Source organism: Sphaerodactylus townsendi, unplaced genomic scaffold (assembly GCF_021028975.2).
Source record: "Sphaerodactylus townsendi isolate TG3544 unplaced genomic scaffold, MPM_Stown_v2.3 scaffold_18, whole genome shotgun sequence".
NCBI classification, from domain to species: Eukaryota; Metazoa; Chordata; class Lepidosauria; order Squamata; family Sphaerodactylidae; genus Sphaerodactylus; species Sphaerodactylus townsendi.
The window spans coordinates 1539202-1558068 of record NW_025950341.1 but is presented as its reverse complement, the minus strand read 5'-3'; the positions used below and the strand labels follow the sequence as shown (position 1 = coordinate 1558068).

Below are 18867 nucleotides of genomic sequence, written 5' to 3'. Positions count from 1 at the left end.
ATCCAGTTTTCATCCCCATCCCCTGCTGAATGAGACTACTTGGTAGACGATTGCAGTAGGCAAATTGGTAATATATTAATCAGCGTAATTTTGTTTAGTTTAACATAAACATATTTTTACTTGCATATCCAATTTTAGAGATTTTTACCATGTCCTTTTAGTAAAATAACTTTCAGCTGGTATGCCATTAGATCTGTAGTCCTGGTAGCTTCTGTCATGTCACTGTGCTAAGTTTCCCAGGGTCTGAGGCAACCACACCCAGAAGTTTCAGAAGTGTAATTTGTTTTTACAGTAATGTATATTCAATAACTGTATGTATCTTTTCCTACCCATTTCTTTTAGCCAAAAAATCAACAAAGTCAACATCAAAGACTTCAAAAACCAAAGCAATAAAAGTGATTTCTGAGGAGGATGGTAGTGGGGCAGACAATGCTGCGACAACAGCAGTTACCACAACTATAACTAGTCAGCCTTCCACCACATCCACAGTAAGCCAGCCTTCCACTACAAGCACAACACGGCTTCCATCTACTACAGTCACAACAAAGCCACCTTCTACAATAACCACAACAATATTGCCTTCTACTACAGCCACGACAAGACCATCTAGTACTGCAACCACAGCAAGGTCACCTACTGCAACAGCCTCAACGGCAGCACCTACTACTATGACTACAAAGACACCTACTACCATGTCCACAACAACTACACCCACGACAATGACTAGTCAGCCTTTTACAACTACAACGCAACCTAACACGGAACATACAACTGAAGGAAACAAAGGTACTGCAACATCTCCTTTATCTGAAGATCATGTTAGTCAGATCTCTCCTTCCCAGCCTGGAAAAATGACCACATTGTTCACAGTCATTACTACAAAACCATTAATTCCAAACAGTAGTTCATCATCAAGCACTATTTCAAGTATCAGTGAGGTTTTGACATTGTCTACTACAGGTAGTGTCACTGTGGGCCAAGATACAAGCATTACTGATATGAAAACCATAAATTCTGCAACTCAAGGCACAACAACAATAGCGAAAAGAGATACCACTACAGTGGCTATGGAAGCAATATCAGCTATTGATAAGGACACAACCAGTGCAGATAGTCAGATTTCAACAACAGACAGGAATGATGCAACTTCTAAAAGTGATGAAACAACTATTGCAAATAAAGAGAATGTCATAACAAATACAATTAGTAGTGCAGACACTACAATAACAACAACTGCCATTACATCAACAGAGACTTTAATAACTCATAAATCCGATGAAACTAATCCAAGTACTGTCTCCATACTGGCTGAAACAACTACAACTAATAAAGACACAAGGACAACAGGCTATACAGACCCTACTGCTGGAGAGAGTAGAACAACAGACAAAACTAGTGGCAGTGAGACAACAGCAGGAAGTCAAACAGTAACAACTTCAAGTACAAATGTCTTAACATTAGCCAGTACAGAGACTGCTGTTACAGATATGAAAGTGACTACTACTGCTGATAAAGAAACAACAGCCACAGAAAGAATAGAATCTATGACTGTTATTGAGGAGCTGACAACAGGCAGTAGTACTATTGAAGCCAAAGACACAACCACTGCTGACCAAAGAACAGCTCCTACACCTTTCACAGACACAAGTACAATTGCAGAAAAAGGAACAACTGTTAGTGATCAAGGGACAACAACAGCTGGTGAAAATGAGACACCTATTCCAGGAACAGAGACAACTACCATGGGCAATCTAGAAACAACAAACTCGAAAGAGACCCCTAGCACCAATAAAGAGTTCACAACAGTGATCAAAGAAAGAACTGATGCTGGTGAACTGGTAACATCAAAACAGAATGAAGAATCAGGTACAACAACTGCTATTACAGAGGGAGTGTCAGAGCTGACAACTTCAACAGGCAACTTTAAGAAAGACACTGTTTCACTATCAGGCACAACCACGGGAGATACTGCAAACACAATACAATTGGAAATCACTTCTGGGATGATCAGAGACCCTGCTTTAACTACAACACCAACTAACGAGCCAGTTACATCACAGCAACTTGTAACTCAAGACAATCCAGTTCTCACACCTTTTATGACTGTTGCAGACAACCCTCAAGGAACCCCCAATCTTTTTGAAGAAAACACAACAAATGCTAATTCTCACAAGCCAGAAGAAGTAGACTTTTTCTCAACTCTTGCCACTCTTTTCACAAGTTCATCTCAGCCTGTAAGCGATTATGGAAATATCAGGACAGAAAGAAGTACTACTGTCATAGAGACAGCAACAACACGGACTGATTCATCAAGTGACACAGCTAAGCCAGGTACTAGTGATATAAATGGTACACCAGAGAGTAGTCCTAGAGCAACAGAGGAAACCGCAACAAGTTCACCTCAGCCTGCAAGTGATTATGTAAATATCAGAACAGAAAGGAGTACTACAGCTATAGAGACAGCAACAACACAGACCGATCCAGCAAGTGATGCAGCTACAACCGTTACTGATAAAATAAATGACACACCAGAAAGTAGTACTAGAGTCAGAGAAACAATAGCAACACAAACTGATTTGACAAGTGATACAAATGACAGTGGTGATAAAACTGACATAACAGGAAGCAGTACAACAGTCACAGACAGAGCTATAACACAGACTGATACAGTAAACATCACACCTGTTCTTGGTGGTGATGATATAAATAACGTACCAGATGGGACAACTACAGTTGTGCAGACAGTAACACAGACAGATCAAACAAGTGGCACAGTAAATACTGATGGTAACAATGACAAATCAGGCAGTAGTGCTGCAATTACTGAGAAAACAGAAACACAGACGGAGCTAGGAGATATAACCAGTTCTGATGGCAATAATAAAAGTGACAAACCAGAAAGGACTATTACTCTCACAGAGACAACAACACAAATAGATTCAGCAAATGGCACACCCACTCCTAAAGTGGATGACAAAAATTTCAAACCAGAAGAGACTACTACAGCTAGAGAAACAATAATGACTGATCCCTCAAATGATCCACCTGCTCCTGATGGTAATGATAACAATAAGAAACCAGAAATTAGCACTACAGTGTCTGAGACAATAACATTGGAAGAGATTGATTCCAGAAGTGGCACACCCAACCCTGATGATAAACCAGAAGAAACCACTTCTGTTGGACAGTCAATAATAACACAGACTGATCCCTCAAGTGGCCAACCAAGTCTTGGTGGTGATGATAGAAGTGACAAACCAGAAGGGACTACCACAGTCACAGAGTTATTAACACCAAACCCAGAAGGGACTACTGCAGTTAGAGAGACCACAATTACACAGACTGATCCAGTAAATGGTACACCCAGCCCAGCTGGTGATGATAAAAATGATAAACCAGAAGAGATTACTACAGTCAGAGAGACAATAGCAACACAGACAGATCCTTCAAGTGGTCAACCCAGCCCTACTAGTGATAATAAAAATGATAAGCCAGAAGGGTCTACTACAGTGACAGAGACAGTAGCAACACAATCTGATCCAGTAAATGGCAGACCTGATGAACCAGAAGGAACTACTCCAGTCATAGAGACAATAATAACACAAACTGATCCCTCAAGTGGCCAGCCCAGCCCTACTAATGATGATAAAAATGATAAGCCAGAAGGGACTGCTACAGTGACAGAGACAGTAGCAACACAATCTGATCCAGTAAATGGCAGACCTGATGAACCAGAAGGAACTACTCCAGTCATAGAGACAATAATAACACAAACTGATCCCTCAAGTGGCCAGCCCAGCCCTACTAATGATGATAAAAATGATAAGCCAGAAGGGACTGCTACAGTGACAGAGACAGTAGCAACACAATCTGATCCAGTAAATGGCAGACCTGATGAACCAGAAGGAACTACTCCAGTCATAGAGACAATAATAACACAAACTGATCCCTCAAGTGGCCAGCCCAGCCCTACTAATGATGATAAAAATGATAAGCCAGAAGGGACTGCTACAGTGACAGAGACAGTAGCAACACAATCTGATCCAGTAAATGGCAGACCTAACTCTCTTAATGAACCAGAAGGAACCACTCCAATCACAGAGACAATAATAACACAAACTGATCCCTCAAGTGGCCAACCCAGCCCTACTAGTGATGATAAAAATGAGAAACCAGAAGAGATTACTACAGTCAGAGAGACAATAACAACACAGACAGATCCTTCAAGTGGTCAACCCAGCCCTACTAGTGATGATAAAAATGATAAACCAGAAGGGACTACTACAGTTACAGAGACAGTAGCAACACAATCTGATTCAGCAAATGGCAGATCCATCTCTCCCAATGAACCAGAAGGAACCATTCCAGTCACAGAGACAATAATAATACAAACTGATCCCTCAAGTGGCCAACCCAGCCCTACTGGTGATGATAAAAATGAGAAACCAGAAGAGTCTACTACAGTCAGAGAGACAATAACAACACAGACAGATCTTTCAAGTGGTCAACCCAGCCCTACCAGTGATGATAGAAATGAGAAGCCAGAAGGGACTATTACAGTGACAGAGACAATAACAACACAATCTGATCCAGTAAATGGTAGTCCCAACCCTTCTAATGAACCAGAAGGAACCACTCCAGACACAGAGACAACAGTAACACAAACTGATCGCTCAAGTGGCCAACCTAGCCCTACTGGTGATGATAAAAATGACAAACCAGAAGGGACTACTACAGTCAGAGAGACAGTAATGACACAGACTAATCCTTCAAGTAGCCAACCTGACCTTACTAGTGATGATAAAAATGACACACCAGAAGGAACTACTACAGTCAGAGAAACAACACAGACTGAGCCAGTAAATGGCACACCTTCCCCTGTCATTGATGACAAAAATGATAGACCACAAGGAACCACTCCAGTCACAGAGACATCAGTAACACAGACTGATCCCTCAAGTGGTCAACCAAGGCCTACTGGTGATGACAAACCAGAAAGGGCTACTACAGTCATAGAGACAATATTAACACAGACTGATCCAAACAGTGGTGATGAAGGCAGACCTTCATCAAAAAATCCTGAGATCCCAGAAAAAACAACACAGCCTAAACCACCAAATGATGAACCTAATCCCAATGGTGATAGTACAGTTGACACACCAGACGTTACTTCTAAAATAATAGACACAACAACAATAACTACACAATCTAACTTACCAAATGATACACCAAAACCTGATAAGCCAGATCGCACAACTGAAGTAACACAAACTACCAGCACCATCAAAACAGAACCTGATCCAATGAGCAATTCCCCTAATCCTGATGAAAGTGGCAGGCCAGGCAGCATCACTAAGGTCACAAAAACCACTACAACTATCATAACGGAAACTAATACTACCACACATAATCCAATTGACAATGATAAAAAGGTCAAGCCAGAAGTTGTCACTAAATTAACACGGACATCTACTTCATCTACAAGCACCAACCCATCAAATAGACCTGAATATCCAGCTACAACCACACGCAATGTTACAACTAATACAAAAATTGATCTTGTTTCAGATACAGAACCCACCAATGAAACTCCTGCTAGCAAGAATACAAATACAACAATAACACAGGTGACTACGACAACTTTGATTACATCAAAATCTCCCAACAACCCAACTTCTACAGTTGACAAGACCACACAGTATACCTCAACTTTCCCCACCACTCTCCTAACTACAAAAAGACATCGAGTTACTTATTACCCTACTACAAAGTACACTACAACTTATACAGCTAGACATCCTGTGAGGATTACCAATATTACTAGGGAATATATTCGACCAGAGAAAATAGTCTCATCGGTTTCATATCAAGGTATATCTATTTCTTTAAACCTGTACTAAAGATGAATACCAATATCTTGAAATACCTGCAAGGAATGTTGGGTGTTCTTGTGTGTGAGTGCGTACACATTTTTTTTTGTAGGAGATAGGAAGTTATTTATGGAGGGGGAAATGATGCCCTAACTATATTCCTGAGAACTACCTTTATCTGTGGTTATTACATATACATTTTATGAGTATTTAAAAATAACTACAGTTATTTATTTTAAAGTTAAAAATGCAATTTAATCTTAAATATACTCAAGAATACAACTTTGAAAATATACCATTACTCATTACTAAAAACCTAACAAGGCGCCCCTGCTGTGGAGGACTGAGTGTTTCTCATCTATGGTGACCATGTGTATCTGGAGCATTATGCATAATATGCATGAATGTAATATATGAAAAGGGGTAGTCTGGGAGGTATTCTTACCCTGGAGAGTGACCCTGGGAAGGTCGAGCATTGAAATGTTGGACTTTCACAGGCCTGCAAGTGAAGAATTGACCTCTAAATACATTGGACTTCCTTTGGCCCCTTCCACACATGCAGAATAATGCACTTTCAATCCACTTTCACAATTGTTTGGAAATAGATTTTGCTATTCCACACAATAAAATCCAGCTTCAAACTGCATTGAAAGTGGATTGAAAGTGCATTATTCTGCATGTGCGGAAGGGGTGTGCTCATATGATGGCTCCAGAGGTGGGATCCAAAAATTTTAGTAACAGGTTCCCATTGTTGTGGGATTCAAACTGTGGCATAGCACCAATGGGGCTGGGCGGGGCACAACAGGGGCGTGGCCGGGCATTCTGGGGGTGGGGCATTCCTGGGCGGGGCTGTGGCAAGGATGCAGCCGCTGCGCCGGTCCTTGGGTGGGAAATGAATTATCCTTTTTCACAAATTACTATAATGCTAAAATATTGGTCTCAAATTTTCAAAATGTTATATAAATATCAGATCTGCCGATGCACAGTAGAATCAAATCACACAGGATTCTCTGCTGGGGCAACTTCAGTAGGAATGTACCTTCTACAGACAATTGCACAGTAAAATTATGTTGTAGGGAAATGTTTTGGGGAAGGCTTGTTTGTATTAACAATCCAATGAGCAGAGTGAAAACCAAATTAGCTTGGTGCAAAAGTAGATCTGAAGGGATGTAGTATCACATCTTAGCTTGTGCGTGTATCTTCTCGATGGCCTTAGGAAAATTAAACTAGTTAAATTATCTAGTTTTTACTTCACCCTCCCTCCAAGGAGTTCATGGCAGTTCCCTCACCACCACGATCTTATCTTCACAACAACACTTTGAGGTAAGTTTTGATGCAAAGAAGTGACTGGTCCAAGATTTTCTATGAGTTTGAAAGAGGAGTAGGAATGTGAACCTAAGTTTGCGAGGTCAAAGAGCAACATGCTCTTCCTATGGCACCACAATGCATACAGACACTGTGTTCATAGATGTCTTCCATTCTAGGAGTACGATGAGGAGTAATACGTCCTCAAAGTCCTCATAACTACTTTTAGGTGTCATGTTTGCACTTGCTCCTTACCCCACATGATCCTTTCAGATATTTATCACTATGCATGACAGGGTCTACCCTCAGTTCCCTATTTGTAATATAACACTAATGATGATCAGTCTCAGATAAGGGGTTGACAGAAGAAAACAGTAGTACCTCTCAGCAGAATTACTGGTAGAGTGGGCTATATTGTTTTTAAAAGAAAAATGAATAACATTCATTTTCTGGAAGGCATTAGTTTTATGTCCTGGGTCCTCTGATGCATAGGAAAAAGATAGAACTCAAAATAAATATGTGGACAGCATGGGCTGGATGTAGCAATGTGCCTTTTAGAGTTCTGCTTGTGTATGCAATATTGCAATGGCTGTGATACCTAGCAGTGAAATACATTCTTTGACCGAAAACTTGTGTACAACAGATGGTTCTCCTGATTTCATTTAATTTGTTTTGAAAACTGTATCAGAAGAAATACCTTGTGCTACTTCTTGCACGTGCAAAAAAAAAAGATAATAGAATACAATTGTGGGATACAATAGGATACAATAGGATACAATTGTGGGATGGGGCACCCACAAAGGGGGTGCCCCATCCCACATTGTTTCCAATGGGAGCTCCCAGGAGATGGGGGCTACCCCTTTGAGGGTCCATAACTTTGGCCCCTCTGAACCAAACTTCACCAAACTTGGTTGGTATCATCAGGACAGACTCTGGATGATACCCTGAAATGTTGGAGCTGCTATCTTTAAAATACACATCCTGCAGGCCAAAACACAAAAAATACCCCAAAAAATCAGGTGAACCCGAATTTTACGGGTATATCCAAATATGCTATTTGTCTTATTCAGGCATATAGATAATTTTATGCCCAAATAAATCTGAATCCGAATTTTACCAAATTTCTAGGGTATTGAACAATCCTTGTCACCATATACAAGCTTTCATTCTGTTTCTTCTCATCTCCCCTAGCTCATGCTTCCTGGCCCTCCCAGCATTCATTCTCTATCTGCCCTACCCCTTTCTTTCTCTTTCTCTTTCTCTTTCTCCCTTCTCCCTGCTCAATTCTTGGTAACTTGCATGGACTATTCTAAGTGCATGTGCTAAGATATCTCCCCCCACAACTCCACTCTCATGCCTCAACCGAAGCTACTGCATATGCTGTGAGACCTTCACCCTCATATTGGTGATGATTGTGTTGTCAAAGCAAATAATTGTGGGAGGTATAGTTCAGTGGGCTCCTCTTTCCTCAGGAAATGGTGGCCTCTGGACTACATCTCCCAGAGTCCTTTGCTTTAAGGAGTGAGTCGTCAGGAACACAGTTTACCTTTTAAATAGTAGGATATGTATCAAATAGTACACTTCTGGATGGCAAAGATGTCGAGCCAAAAACTCTGTAGGTCATCCACAGGAAACTATTTGAGATTGCAGTTTAGATTTGGTCTGAACATAGGGTAAGAAGATGTTCATGGATCTTGAAATTTTAAGGATTCAACCTTCCAGAAATTACCAGTGCAAATATAGAGGGGGGATTAGCATTTGGGAGTGCAGAGATCTGTGCTGGTGCATTTGCACCCCCCTCCACCAGCATAAGTGGCACCTATGCAGGTGGAGAGAGCAAAGACACTAGCATGTTGGTGCTTCTCAGTTCTGTGGCAGCCAAATATCGGAAGTGGGCACCACTGGGGAGCTATGCGACCATCCGATCAGATGCCGGTGCAGAGAAGGGTGGGACCGGGGCATTCCCAGGGATGGCCAACTTTTGTTGACTTCTACCAGGCTTCCAGCCCAGGAATTCACCCTCCATGGCCACAGACTTAAGCTACATGAAAGTGTGACGTAAGCCTGTTTCTCCAGTGGAAGAACCAAGTAGAATCTATTTTTCCAATTGCAATACAAAATATGTAATTTATGTTATCAAATATCACTCTAATCTATATGTGGGGAAAACATCTAGAACAGTGAAACTGAGAATTTCTGAACATGTTATCATGCATTAGAAACAAGGTAGTGGAAGCCCCATTAGTGTCTCACTGAGATTTTTTTGTAATAGATACGTTAGACAGACTTGACAGTAAATTCTGAACTATGTCTATCACAATTGGAATGTTATCATATTCATAGACCTAGAAGTATTTTTCCGGAGTGTGGGGGGGGAGGGAGGGGGGTTGAATTCCCATTGGGATTTATGAGAATGTCATTTTCCATTGGAGGAAGTCTTGACAGAAGAGTGCCATGAGATCCCATTTAGTTAAATGAAGCTATAAGATCCATAGTGATACAGTAAACTATTTCCATTACAGTTTCCCTCTTTGTTATAGAACATTTTGATATACAACTTGTATTTTAAGAAATTAAAATGTTAAATAATTAATATTAAATAAGAAAATTTACTAATTATTTTGAACCAGATTATCCTGAAGAGATGAACTTGTGTAATGGAAAGCCTGCAAATGGAATTGTCCCATTACAAAATGGATCGTTAGCTGTATTCAGAGGTGAGATATCAAACTTTTTTCATCAAAATGGCTAGTAGTAACATATCTATTGTAATTTGATCCTATCCTTCCTCCAAGGTTGCATGCATGGTTCTCCCTAGTCACTTTTATTCTGAAACAATCCAGTGGGGTAGGTTAGTGGCAAGAATAGTGACTGTCCCAAACAGTGGCGTACCGCCTATAGGAACAGGGGCTAACCCATGTCCCTGGTCGCACTCTGTTTTGTCATGTGGGTGCTGGGTGCTGGCTGGGTCCTTGCACCCAGCCTTTCCCATGGTGTGGTAACTCAGCCAGCACCCGGCGGCTCCCCCTGTGCCAGGCACTGCTCATCGTTGCCCAAGGTCGGGCCTAGCTGCAAGACCGGGAGGCCTTTCACACTGGCGTGATCCCCCAGCGGGGGAGAGGCCTCCTGCGCTGTGACAGAATCCTTGTATACCGGGGGGGGGGAGAGGCCTTGCACGCCACAGGAGAGACTGGGCACGCTGGCGCAATCCCCCAGTGGGGGAGAGGCCTCCCAGTTATGTGTCCAGGGACCTTTCCCCTGCCAGAGGATCACGTTGGTGCCCAAGGCTGGGCCCAGTCACATGGCAGGAAGGGCTCTCCCCCGCTGGGTATCTTCTGTGGCATCCTGCTCCTGCCTTCCTGCAGGCTGGCTTCTGCCCTTGCCAGGGTCTGGGAAGGACAGGAGGCAGCCTCCAGGGAGGCGGGGGGGCGGGTTGGGTGGCCGCTGTGGCAGTGCCCGTCCAAGGCACCCCCAAGCCCTGCCCTTGAGAGCCGGGGGGTGGGGGTGGGTTCCTGGAGCAGGTGATGTCCCCGGGCACCATTCCCCCCCAATATGCCTCTGGTCCCAATACCATCCAGTGATTTGAACACTTGACTGGGGAATTTGTACAGCAGTCCCCTGTGCTTACAACAATGCTCTATTCATTAGACAAATTATCTAGCTTTGTGTATGAATAGTGCATATTTACATAACAATCTGTGCATCTTATGTAGATATTGGGCCCAGTTGAATTGTATCTTTATGCATTGTTCAGTGAAAAAAGTGGCCCTAGAAGATTAAAGTTTGCTTTTCCATTTACATCAAAAAGAATAAAAACTTAACATTCGGTCAGTACAAAGGTATTCAAACAAGCTTGCTCAACTGTTTGGCAGCCCTGAGCACTTTTCTTCCACGCAACCCTAGTGAGATCCAGAGCACTGGTAGTAATGGCAGCATAGCTGTATGTGGGAAGTGAATCTCCTCCTGACTATGCTTCTCCTGCAAAGTTGAAGGCAAGAATCAGAGACAGTATCTCTGTATCCTGTCCTAGACACAAGCAGAAATATGGAGGAGAAATTCTCCTCCTGGCCAGAATGGGTTTTGGTTGTTTTTAGAAGAATTTGATATATTTAATGCAGTGTTTCTCAAACTTTTAAAATTCACCCCCCCCCCACACACACACACACAAAGCAAAAGTTTACCCTAGCCTCATCCAGTGGTGGGATCCAGAAATTTTAGTAACAGGTTCCCATGGTGGTGGGATTCAAACAGTGGCGTAGCGCCAATGGGGCTGGGTGGGGCACGACGGGGGCGTGGCTGGGCATTCCAGGGACGGGCATTAATAATTTCTCTGTTACTGTAAAAAAACTCTTACTGTAAAAAATTTTTTCCCTAATTTCGAGCTGGTATCTTTCTGTCCATAATTTAAACTCATTATAGCAAGTCCTATAGTCTACTGCCAACAGAAACAACTACTTCTCCTCTAATTGACGGCCTGTCAAATACTTAATACTTTCAAATACTTAATTTTGTTTCTAGAAATCAAAAGAAGGATACTTTCCTTAAACAAGGAACTTTACCATATTACTAAAACATGTTTTTAAAACAGCCCAACAGGGAGAATTATCTCCCATTTTCTACCTTCGCTAACCAGCCACATAGGAAACAATAGGACTTTATGATTTTTGGACCTAATGGAATTTCTAACGGAAAAGCAGACCCAATTAGTAACCCCCTCTTGGCACACACAAATAATTAGTAACCCACTCTCGGGAACTGGTGAGAACCTGCTGGATCCCACCTCTGGCCTCATTCCAGTGTCACTATCCCACAGGTGACCATGCATAAATCCTTGGGTGACACATTGTGAGCCAATAGCCTGCTTGCCATGTGCTAGGACTATGGTAGTTATGGTAGCCTGGCATTAGAAGAGGGGCAGAGCAGGATATTTCTGATCTTCTAAAGGAAACAGAAGAGATAAAAACATCTGCACATCCTGCACTCCTTGGTTTTGATATTACGTTAGGATGACTGGACAAAGTGAGAATATAATCATCCTATAATTCTAACTTAGATCAGTAAGAGCTCATTTCCAGAACCATCAAACTGCCCATACCTCAGCTGATGGAGAAGGAAGGCTGAAACTTCTGGGGAACTCTGGACCCTCTTTTAAATGACCTATACCAATTAAGGAGAGTCTGGCTTAGAGTTTGAGAAGCACTATTTTAATGTATTGTTGAAGGCTTTCACGACCAGAATCACTAGGATGTTGTGGGTTTTCCGGGTTGTTTGGCTGCGTTCCAGTAGTATTTTCTCCTGACATTTTGCCTGCATGCTAACCACTGATGCTGGCAAAACGTCAGGATAAAATACTACTGGAACATGGCCATACAACCCAGAAAACCCACAACACCCACTATTTTAATGTGTTTTATAATTTTCTTTTCCAATTGGCATTTATTGAAAAGGCATTCACTGAGAAGTCTGGCTTAGAGTTTGTGAACCATGATCTTAATGTGTTCTACATTTTTTTCCAATTGGTATTTTTTGAAAAGGTTAAGCACTGTAGAGAGGGAGAGGGAGAGACTAAAGCTTTGTTTCTTTTCCTCTGCTTGCTTTTGCAGGTCATTACTACTGGTTGCTGAATGGAACTAGCTCACCATCCCCTTGCCCTCGTAAAATCACTCAAGTGTGGGGAATTCCATCTCCCATTGATTCAGTCTTTTCTAGATGTAACTGTGATGGCAAAAACTTCTTTATCAAGGTGAAATTATTTATCTTCCATAGTACTGAGATATGCATATCGACAACTTTTTTGGTGATGCTGATCACAGCATAAGAATCTGGAATGTTACCAGAAAAGAAGTTTCTTCTAATTTGCCTGGAACAGATGTTTGGCTAACTGGTCTGTAATTTCTTGAATTCCCTCTTTAAAAACTGAACAGACATTTGTCCCTGTTCAGCAGAGGCGTATTGGGGGAAATGACGCTCGGAGACAAATTGACTCTGGGCAGCCCGCCCCAGCTGCCCTCCCTGCCGTCTCCTTGCTCCTGGCTTCCAGCTGGCAGTCCCTTCTACCCTCCCCTCTGGGGAGGCCAGAAGCAATTGCCATCTTTTGACTTCTGAGAGCCACTTTTATAAGCACTGAGGCTGCGGGGGGGGCAGGGCTCAAAGGGGCAGGGTCATGCCTCCCCAAGCCCTGCCCCAAGCCTCAGGGCTTGTAAAAGCAGATCTCAGAGGCTGGGGGACGGCAGTCACTTCTGGCCTCCCTGGAGGCGAGGAAGGGGGGCAGCAGTGGGGGGCAGCCAGGTGCCTCAATCCTGCCCATGTCAATGACAACTTGGGCGGGTTCGGCCTTTTCCAAGTGCCCAGCAATGCTGCAGAAGAAGCCCCACATTTTCCACATCAAAGAACGATGCTAAGAATTTATTGTTCCTCTGCCATCTCCTCATCTTCTTTAAGCAATCCTTGCCATTCCTTGGTCATCAGAAGGCCAAAGTACGTCCCTAACTAGCTTTGTACTCCTGATATATTTGAAGAAATACTCATTAGCATCTTTTATCAATCCATTCCTCAAATTTTTCTTTTGCCAGAGTTTTGCTAATAAGCTGTTGGTCTGGTAAGGGTGACAAACTGCTTTCGGGGCAGAACTGTTATTCCTGAAGGAGATCACACATCTTAAGACCCTGGTAGAAACATCACCCCTCCCCCCAAAATAAAATAATGTGGAAACAGTATTAAGCTTCCAAGGAACACCAGAACACTGTGTACCACACTTTATTTCCTGTTCCTCAGTGGGACCTGTAAAATGTAAAAAAAGCAGAAATGACCCCTGAAATGTCAGCAACCCATATACCTTATAACTAAGGTGACCAGATTTTTTGTAATAGAAAGCGGGGGGAGCGCGCGTGCACCCGCAGCACCACACTGCCTTTTGCGGCGGCGCTCCCCAGTCAGGGAACAGGGAAGCGCCCCAGAAGGTGCCTTCTGGGGCGCTTCCCTGTTTCCTGACCAGGGAGCGCCGCGCAAAAGGCAGTGTGCTGCTGCGGGCCATTGTCCGTAATCGGGACAATGGCATAAGCCCGGCGGGACGCGGGACACTCTACGCAAAAGCGTGAGTGTCCCACGAAAATCGGGACGGATGGTCACCGTACTTATAACCAATATATATTGAAAACTGGAGATCTTGAAAACTGGAGAAACCCCGGGCATTTTGCAGTAGCTCTTACCTTATGGAGGCATGACCCAGGATCCTTTGCAGGGAATGCTGTACATGACCTGTGGATTGTGTGTAGCTTTCTGGGCGCTTTGCAAGATCTTGCCATTCTAAATAACTGCTTGGATTGCTCTTGCGGGTGACTCCACTTGGGAAGTTCAACCAGATCAAGAATACACAGTTTACATGCTAAATCAATTCTAGATTAATTTACATAATTTTACATGAGTCTTAAATTAGCTATGTCCTGAAATCCACACTTTATACCATGTCTTCTGTTTCTACATTCTACTTGCTCCTATTATTAGCAAATGTTCCCAATTCATACCGCCAACATTGAAAAAAGAAAAGAAAAAAGTATCCAGGCGATCTCATCATAACTGAACCAAGTCTGGCAGCTTGGGTGGGTCAGATTTGGACTGCCAAATCATACATGTTTTATTGAAAATATCCAGCTCCGTTAAAAAAAAAATTAGGCTAATTCCTTCCACCCAACTACTAATGGTAGCATCAGCTTAGCATTGGATGGTCTATGTAGGAAGGATGATTAAGAAAAAGTGTGTTAGCACAGGTTTTTACCAAACTTTTTTAAATTGCACGTTAAACTGGGAAATGGAAAACTCAACTAGATGTTATATGAGAGATGCATGGATCAGTCTCAGAATGGGTTTTAAAAAATAAAAAGGCTAAGAGGCTGTAATTAGAATTTGGTAAAGTGGGGGGGGGGAGCAGTGGGGAGAAGGGAGCCATTTATCCCTTTTGTTTCATGCACTCTTCCTATGGACGGAAAAGAAATGGGAACCATATATACTGCCTGAGCTCCTCTGAGGAAAAGTGGAATGAAAAATATTGAAAGCCAACATAGTGCACAATCTTTTTGAGCCAGCAGGCACATTTGGAATTCTGACTTGGCATAATGGGGCAGCAATAAAATGGCTGCCACAAAATGGCTGCTTCAGGAGATGGAGCCAGCCAGAGAATGATTGCACAGCTTAACTTCAGGAACTCAGTGTAGATCCTTGTGCTGTGGTCAGTGGCGTAGCGCCAACGTGGGGTGTGTGCGCGCGCAATGCACTGGGCACATGCTGGTGCGGGGGCATGGCTAGAGCATTCCAGGGTGTAGTGGGGGGCAGGGGCGTGGTGAGGGCGCAGTTCCCCCTCGCTCCGGCCCTGGCCTTGGTGGCACCTTCTGCCAAAGCAACATTTTTTAAATTGCAGAGACAATTAAATTCCCAATAGTCAATCAGAAGCTTTGCTGCTACCTGGCCTCACTCATTTTCTAAAAGCACTTGGCAGGCACAAAAAATGTTTCAGCAGATGTTGTGACTTCAAAGGGCACTGTGTTGGCGACCCCCAGTTTAGTGGTTAGAGTGTCTTGTAAGCTTACTGGGTGACCTTGGGCAGTCACACACACACCCGATGTAACCTACCTCACATGGTTATTGTGAGGAAAAACAGAGAACAAAATCAGTCAATTGGGTCCCCCTTTGGGAGAAAAGCTGGGAACAAATGAAGTAAAATAAAATAATAGAGAACAAATAGGAAGGAAAAGGGTTAATCCCTCTTTCCCCGTGTTTGTTTCTCCCCTTCCAATTGCAACTTCCAGGGATGCTTTTTAATAATAATAATGGAGTTAAAAAATTAACTTGAAAGAATTGGCCCCATCAAATTCACTGACCCCAGTATGGTTAAACAAACAACAACTCTCCCTATTAAGTTAAGCTTAAAAACAATCAGAACCTCCTAGTGGCTTCTCAGTACTCTGCAAAGTGAGAGAATCTAGCAGGAACTGCTCATAGTTTTTAGGACTTTTTCTCTTGACAAATTTCTTAGCCTCGCAGGAACCCACTGCAGTTAGCTGCCACCTGCAAGTACCCGTGTGGGTGTATCGTGACAAGTTATTACATATGAAAGCAAATGACTAATAATAATAAATCAAACTTGTTACCCTCAATGTTTACACATTTGAATGCTTCATTTTGCTTGCTGAATTTTCATTTCTAATTTGTAGCTTAGTGTCACTGATAGAAGGGAGAAAAAGATAAATTCAACAGGGGGTGGGGAGCAGAACAGCAGAATGGGGAGAGTTTGGGGAAATAAGCTGCTGACTGTGAAAGGATTTCTTTCCCATCAGTTCCTAAAGGCATTTTGCAGTAACATAGTATGCTCTTAAATATATTGTTAAAGGTCAATTTCAACCCCATGTTTCCTCCAAGGTGTTAACACATTTCCCTCTGTAATTTTCAGATCCAGGGATGAGATTCTGTATAGGGAGGTACAGACTATCCAGGTATCAAGCAGGGTATTCTTAGCCTAGAGCAGGGGAACAGTTTATGCACATAGTTCACTGGCCTTGCTTTCTGACTATTTTGCTAGTCTGGGCTCAGTAACCAGTATTCAACCAAAGGGCTTTTTAAAAACATGAAGACTGTGTATTAAGATATTTTGGAGGGCTTGTGGGATTTGTATGAATATGTGAAGGAAAAGGTGGGCAAAGTTGTTTTTTACAGCTCCTTAGTGATGTTTCATAAAAAGGGAATTGATGCAGGTTAACAAATGCTAGCAATCCTAGTGCAAACCATGCATACATTTATTCCAGTGCACGTAAAACAATTGTCCATGGTAATTCTATGTTTATGTATTACATATCATAACTCTTCAGCTACCCATGGGCAATTGGTATTTTGAACTATGCATCATGTCAATTATCAGTAATTGTCTCTTGTTTTGAATTTTGATAGTTTGTCTCTAATTAAAAACATATCCGCTGTGAACTGTCCCGCTTCTGCGAGCTTTTCCAGACTAGCATTCTCATTTAACTAGTATCGGTTTTGATTAACGCTTATTTTGTTGCAGCTTTTTATTTCAAATGTATATAGGTTTTGAATTGTGATGTTAGCCTTATGTTGGAAAAGTGACTAGGAAATGCAGTACCCATGTGAAAGAGTTTGCACTGGAATCCACTTTATGGCTGCATCTGAACAGATCTTTTCAACATAATTTCTTGTACATATATTTTCCCCAGAAAATTAAGCATTTTATTGAAATCATCCTGGTGTTGTTTTTGCGTACCCGCCAAAAAACTTTTTCGTCCTATGTAGAACCTTGTCTGCTTTAATTCCCAGGATGCTCAGTACTGGCGTTTCACCAATGACAAAATGGATCCTGGCTACCCCAAGCCTCTTTTAAAAGGATTTGGAGGATTAAATGGGAAAATAGTAGCAGCTCTCTCTGTGGCTAAACACCAGAGCAGGCCAGAATCGGTATATTTCTTCAAAAAAGGTGGGCTTCATATTTTGTATATCTATTAAACACTGGATACAAGAAACTGCCAATGATAGCCTTGTTTGATGAATGTGGAAATCAAGCGATGAAACAGCATTTCTTTGACATGTTGCAGGGGAGATCTTGGATTTTTTGCTGGTAATGTACCATATATAAAATTATAAACAATTAAGTTTGTGTAATAGTTATGAATTTTGAAGGTCGAAAAAACCTCGGGGTGGATGTGAAGGTGTTTTCACAAGCAGAAGGCACGATCAAGCAGGCAGGGGGAGTTCCATTATTTTTGCAGATTTCCTTCTCAAGTGGTAGTCCAGTGTTCCCCCGCCTCCCCCCACCCCCAAGTAGTTGGTTTGGTGGCACAAAGATCTACCCAAGCTGGGTAGGAGCCATTTTACCATCAAAACTTTGCTCTTGGATTCAAGGCTATTAGATCACACATGCAACGTATTATGGCCACCACACTATGGCTTTGAGAAATGCTTATATTTAAATAGCTGAACAAGAAAAAAATGCTGCCTTTAATTTACTAGGGCCACTTTTAAAATGGAAAGCCTTTGACAATAATTTGACTAAATGCTGCAATCCACATTTCCATATTCCTCTCTTAATGTCCCATAAGATTTTTTTAAACTGAGAATGGAGACTAGCGACACCTATGTGATACATGTGAAGAATGGACTGCAATTTTACCGTTAGGGTCATAACAGTAGCCATTTCTGATGCTGTGTTTTAAATCAAAGATGCTTTTCTTGTCAAATTTGATTTTTCTGTGACAGGAGGCAATGTTCAACAATATACCTACAAGCAAGAAAGTGCTAAAAAGTGCCAGAAGAAAATTGTGACTGTGAATTACCCAGCTTATAAAGCAAAAACTGTGATCAGAAGGCAGCGGCGACGCTTTGAGCGTGCAGTCAGACCTCACCAGATTTTCCGCACCATCAGAATCAAACAGTACCCTGTTGTTCAGATCAGCCAGCAACCAACAGGCATGTACACCATTTATGTTAAATCCAATCCTGAACCACAGGTAGATTAAATCCAACAGAATTTACAGTTGTCTCTTCCACATCGCTGGGGTTAGGGACCCGGCTCCCCCCTACCCCACGATCTGGAAAACTGTCTAAATTTTTTTTTTACAAGGTGGCTGCATCCAGGTGGAAGTGAGTAGCAGGGCTGCAGGTTTTTCTAGCAGCCTGTGTGAGGCAGCTGTTC

At 42.3% G+C, this 18867-nt stretch overlaps 1 protein-coding gene across 1 annotated transcript in view; it reads left to right on the top strand.

Annotated features, from left to right (window-relative positions):
• The window catches only part of PRG4 (proteoglycan 4), a 38971-nt gene that overhangs the window by 18884 nt on the left and 1220 nt on the right, over nt 1-18867 (top strand). The window contains exons 6-11 of the mRNA XM_048482496.1: nt 343-786; nt 5569-5871; nt 9806-9892; nt 12779-12918; nt 17496-17652; nt 18432-18641. Coding sequence (XP_048338453.1) covers nt 343-786; nt 5569-5871; nt 9806-9892; nt 12779-12918; nt 17496-17652; nt 18432-18641 — 1341 coding nt within the window. The remainder of the gene's footprint in view (nt 1-342; nt 787-5568; nt 5872-9805; nt 9893-12778; nt 12919-17495; nt 17653-18431; nt 18642-18867) is intronic.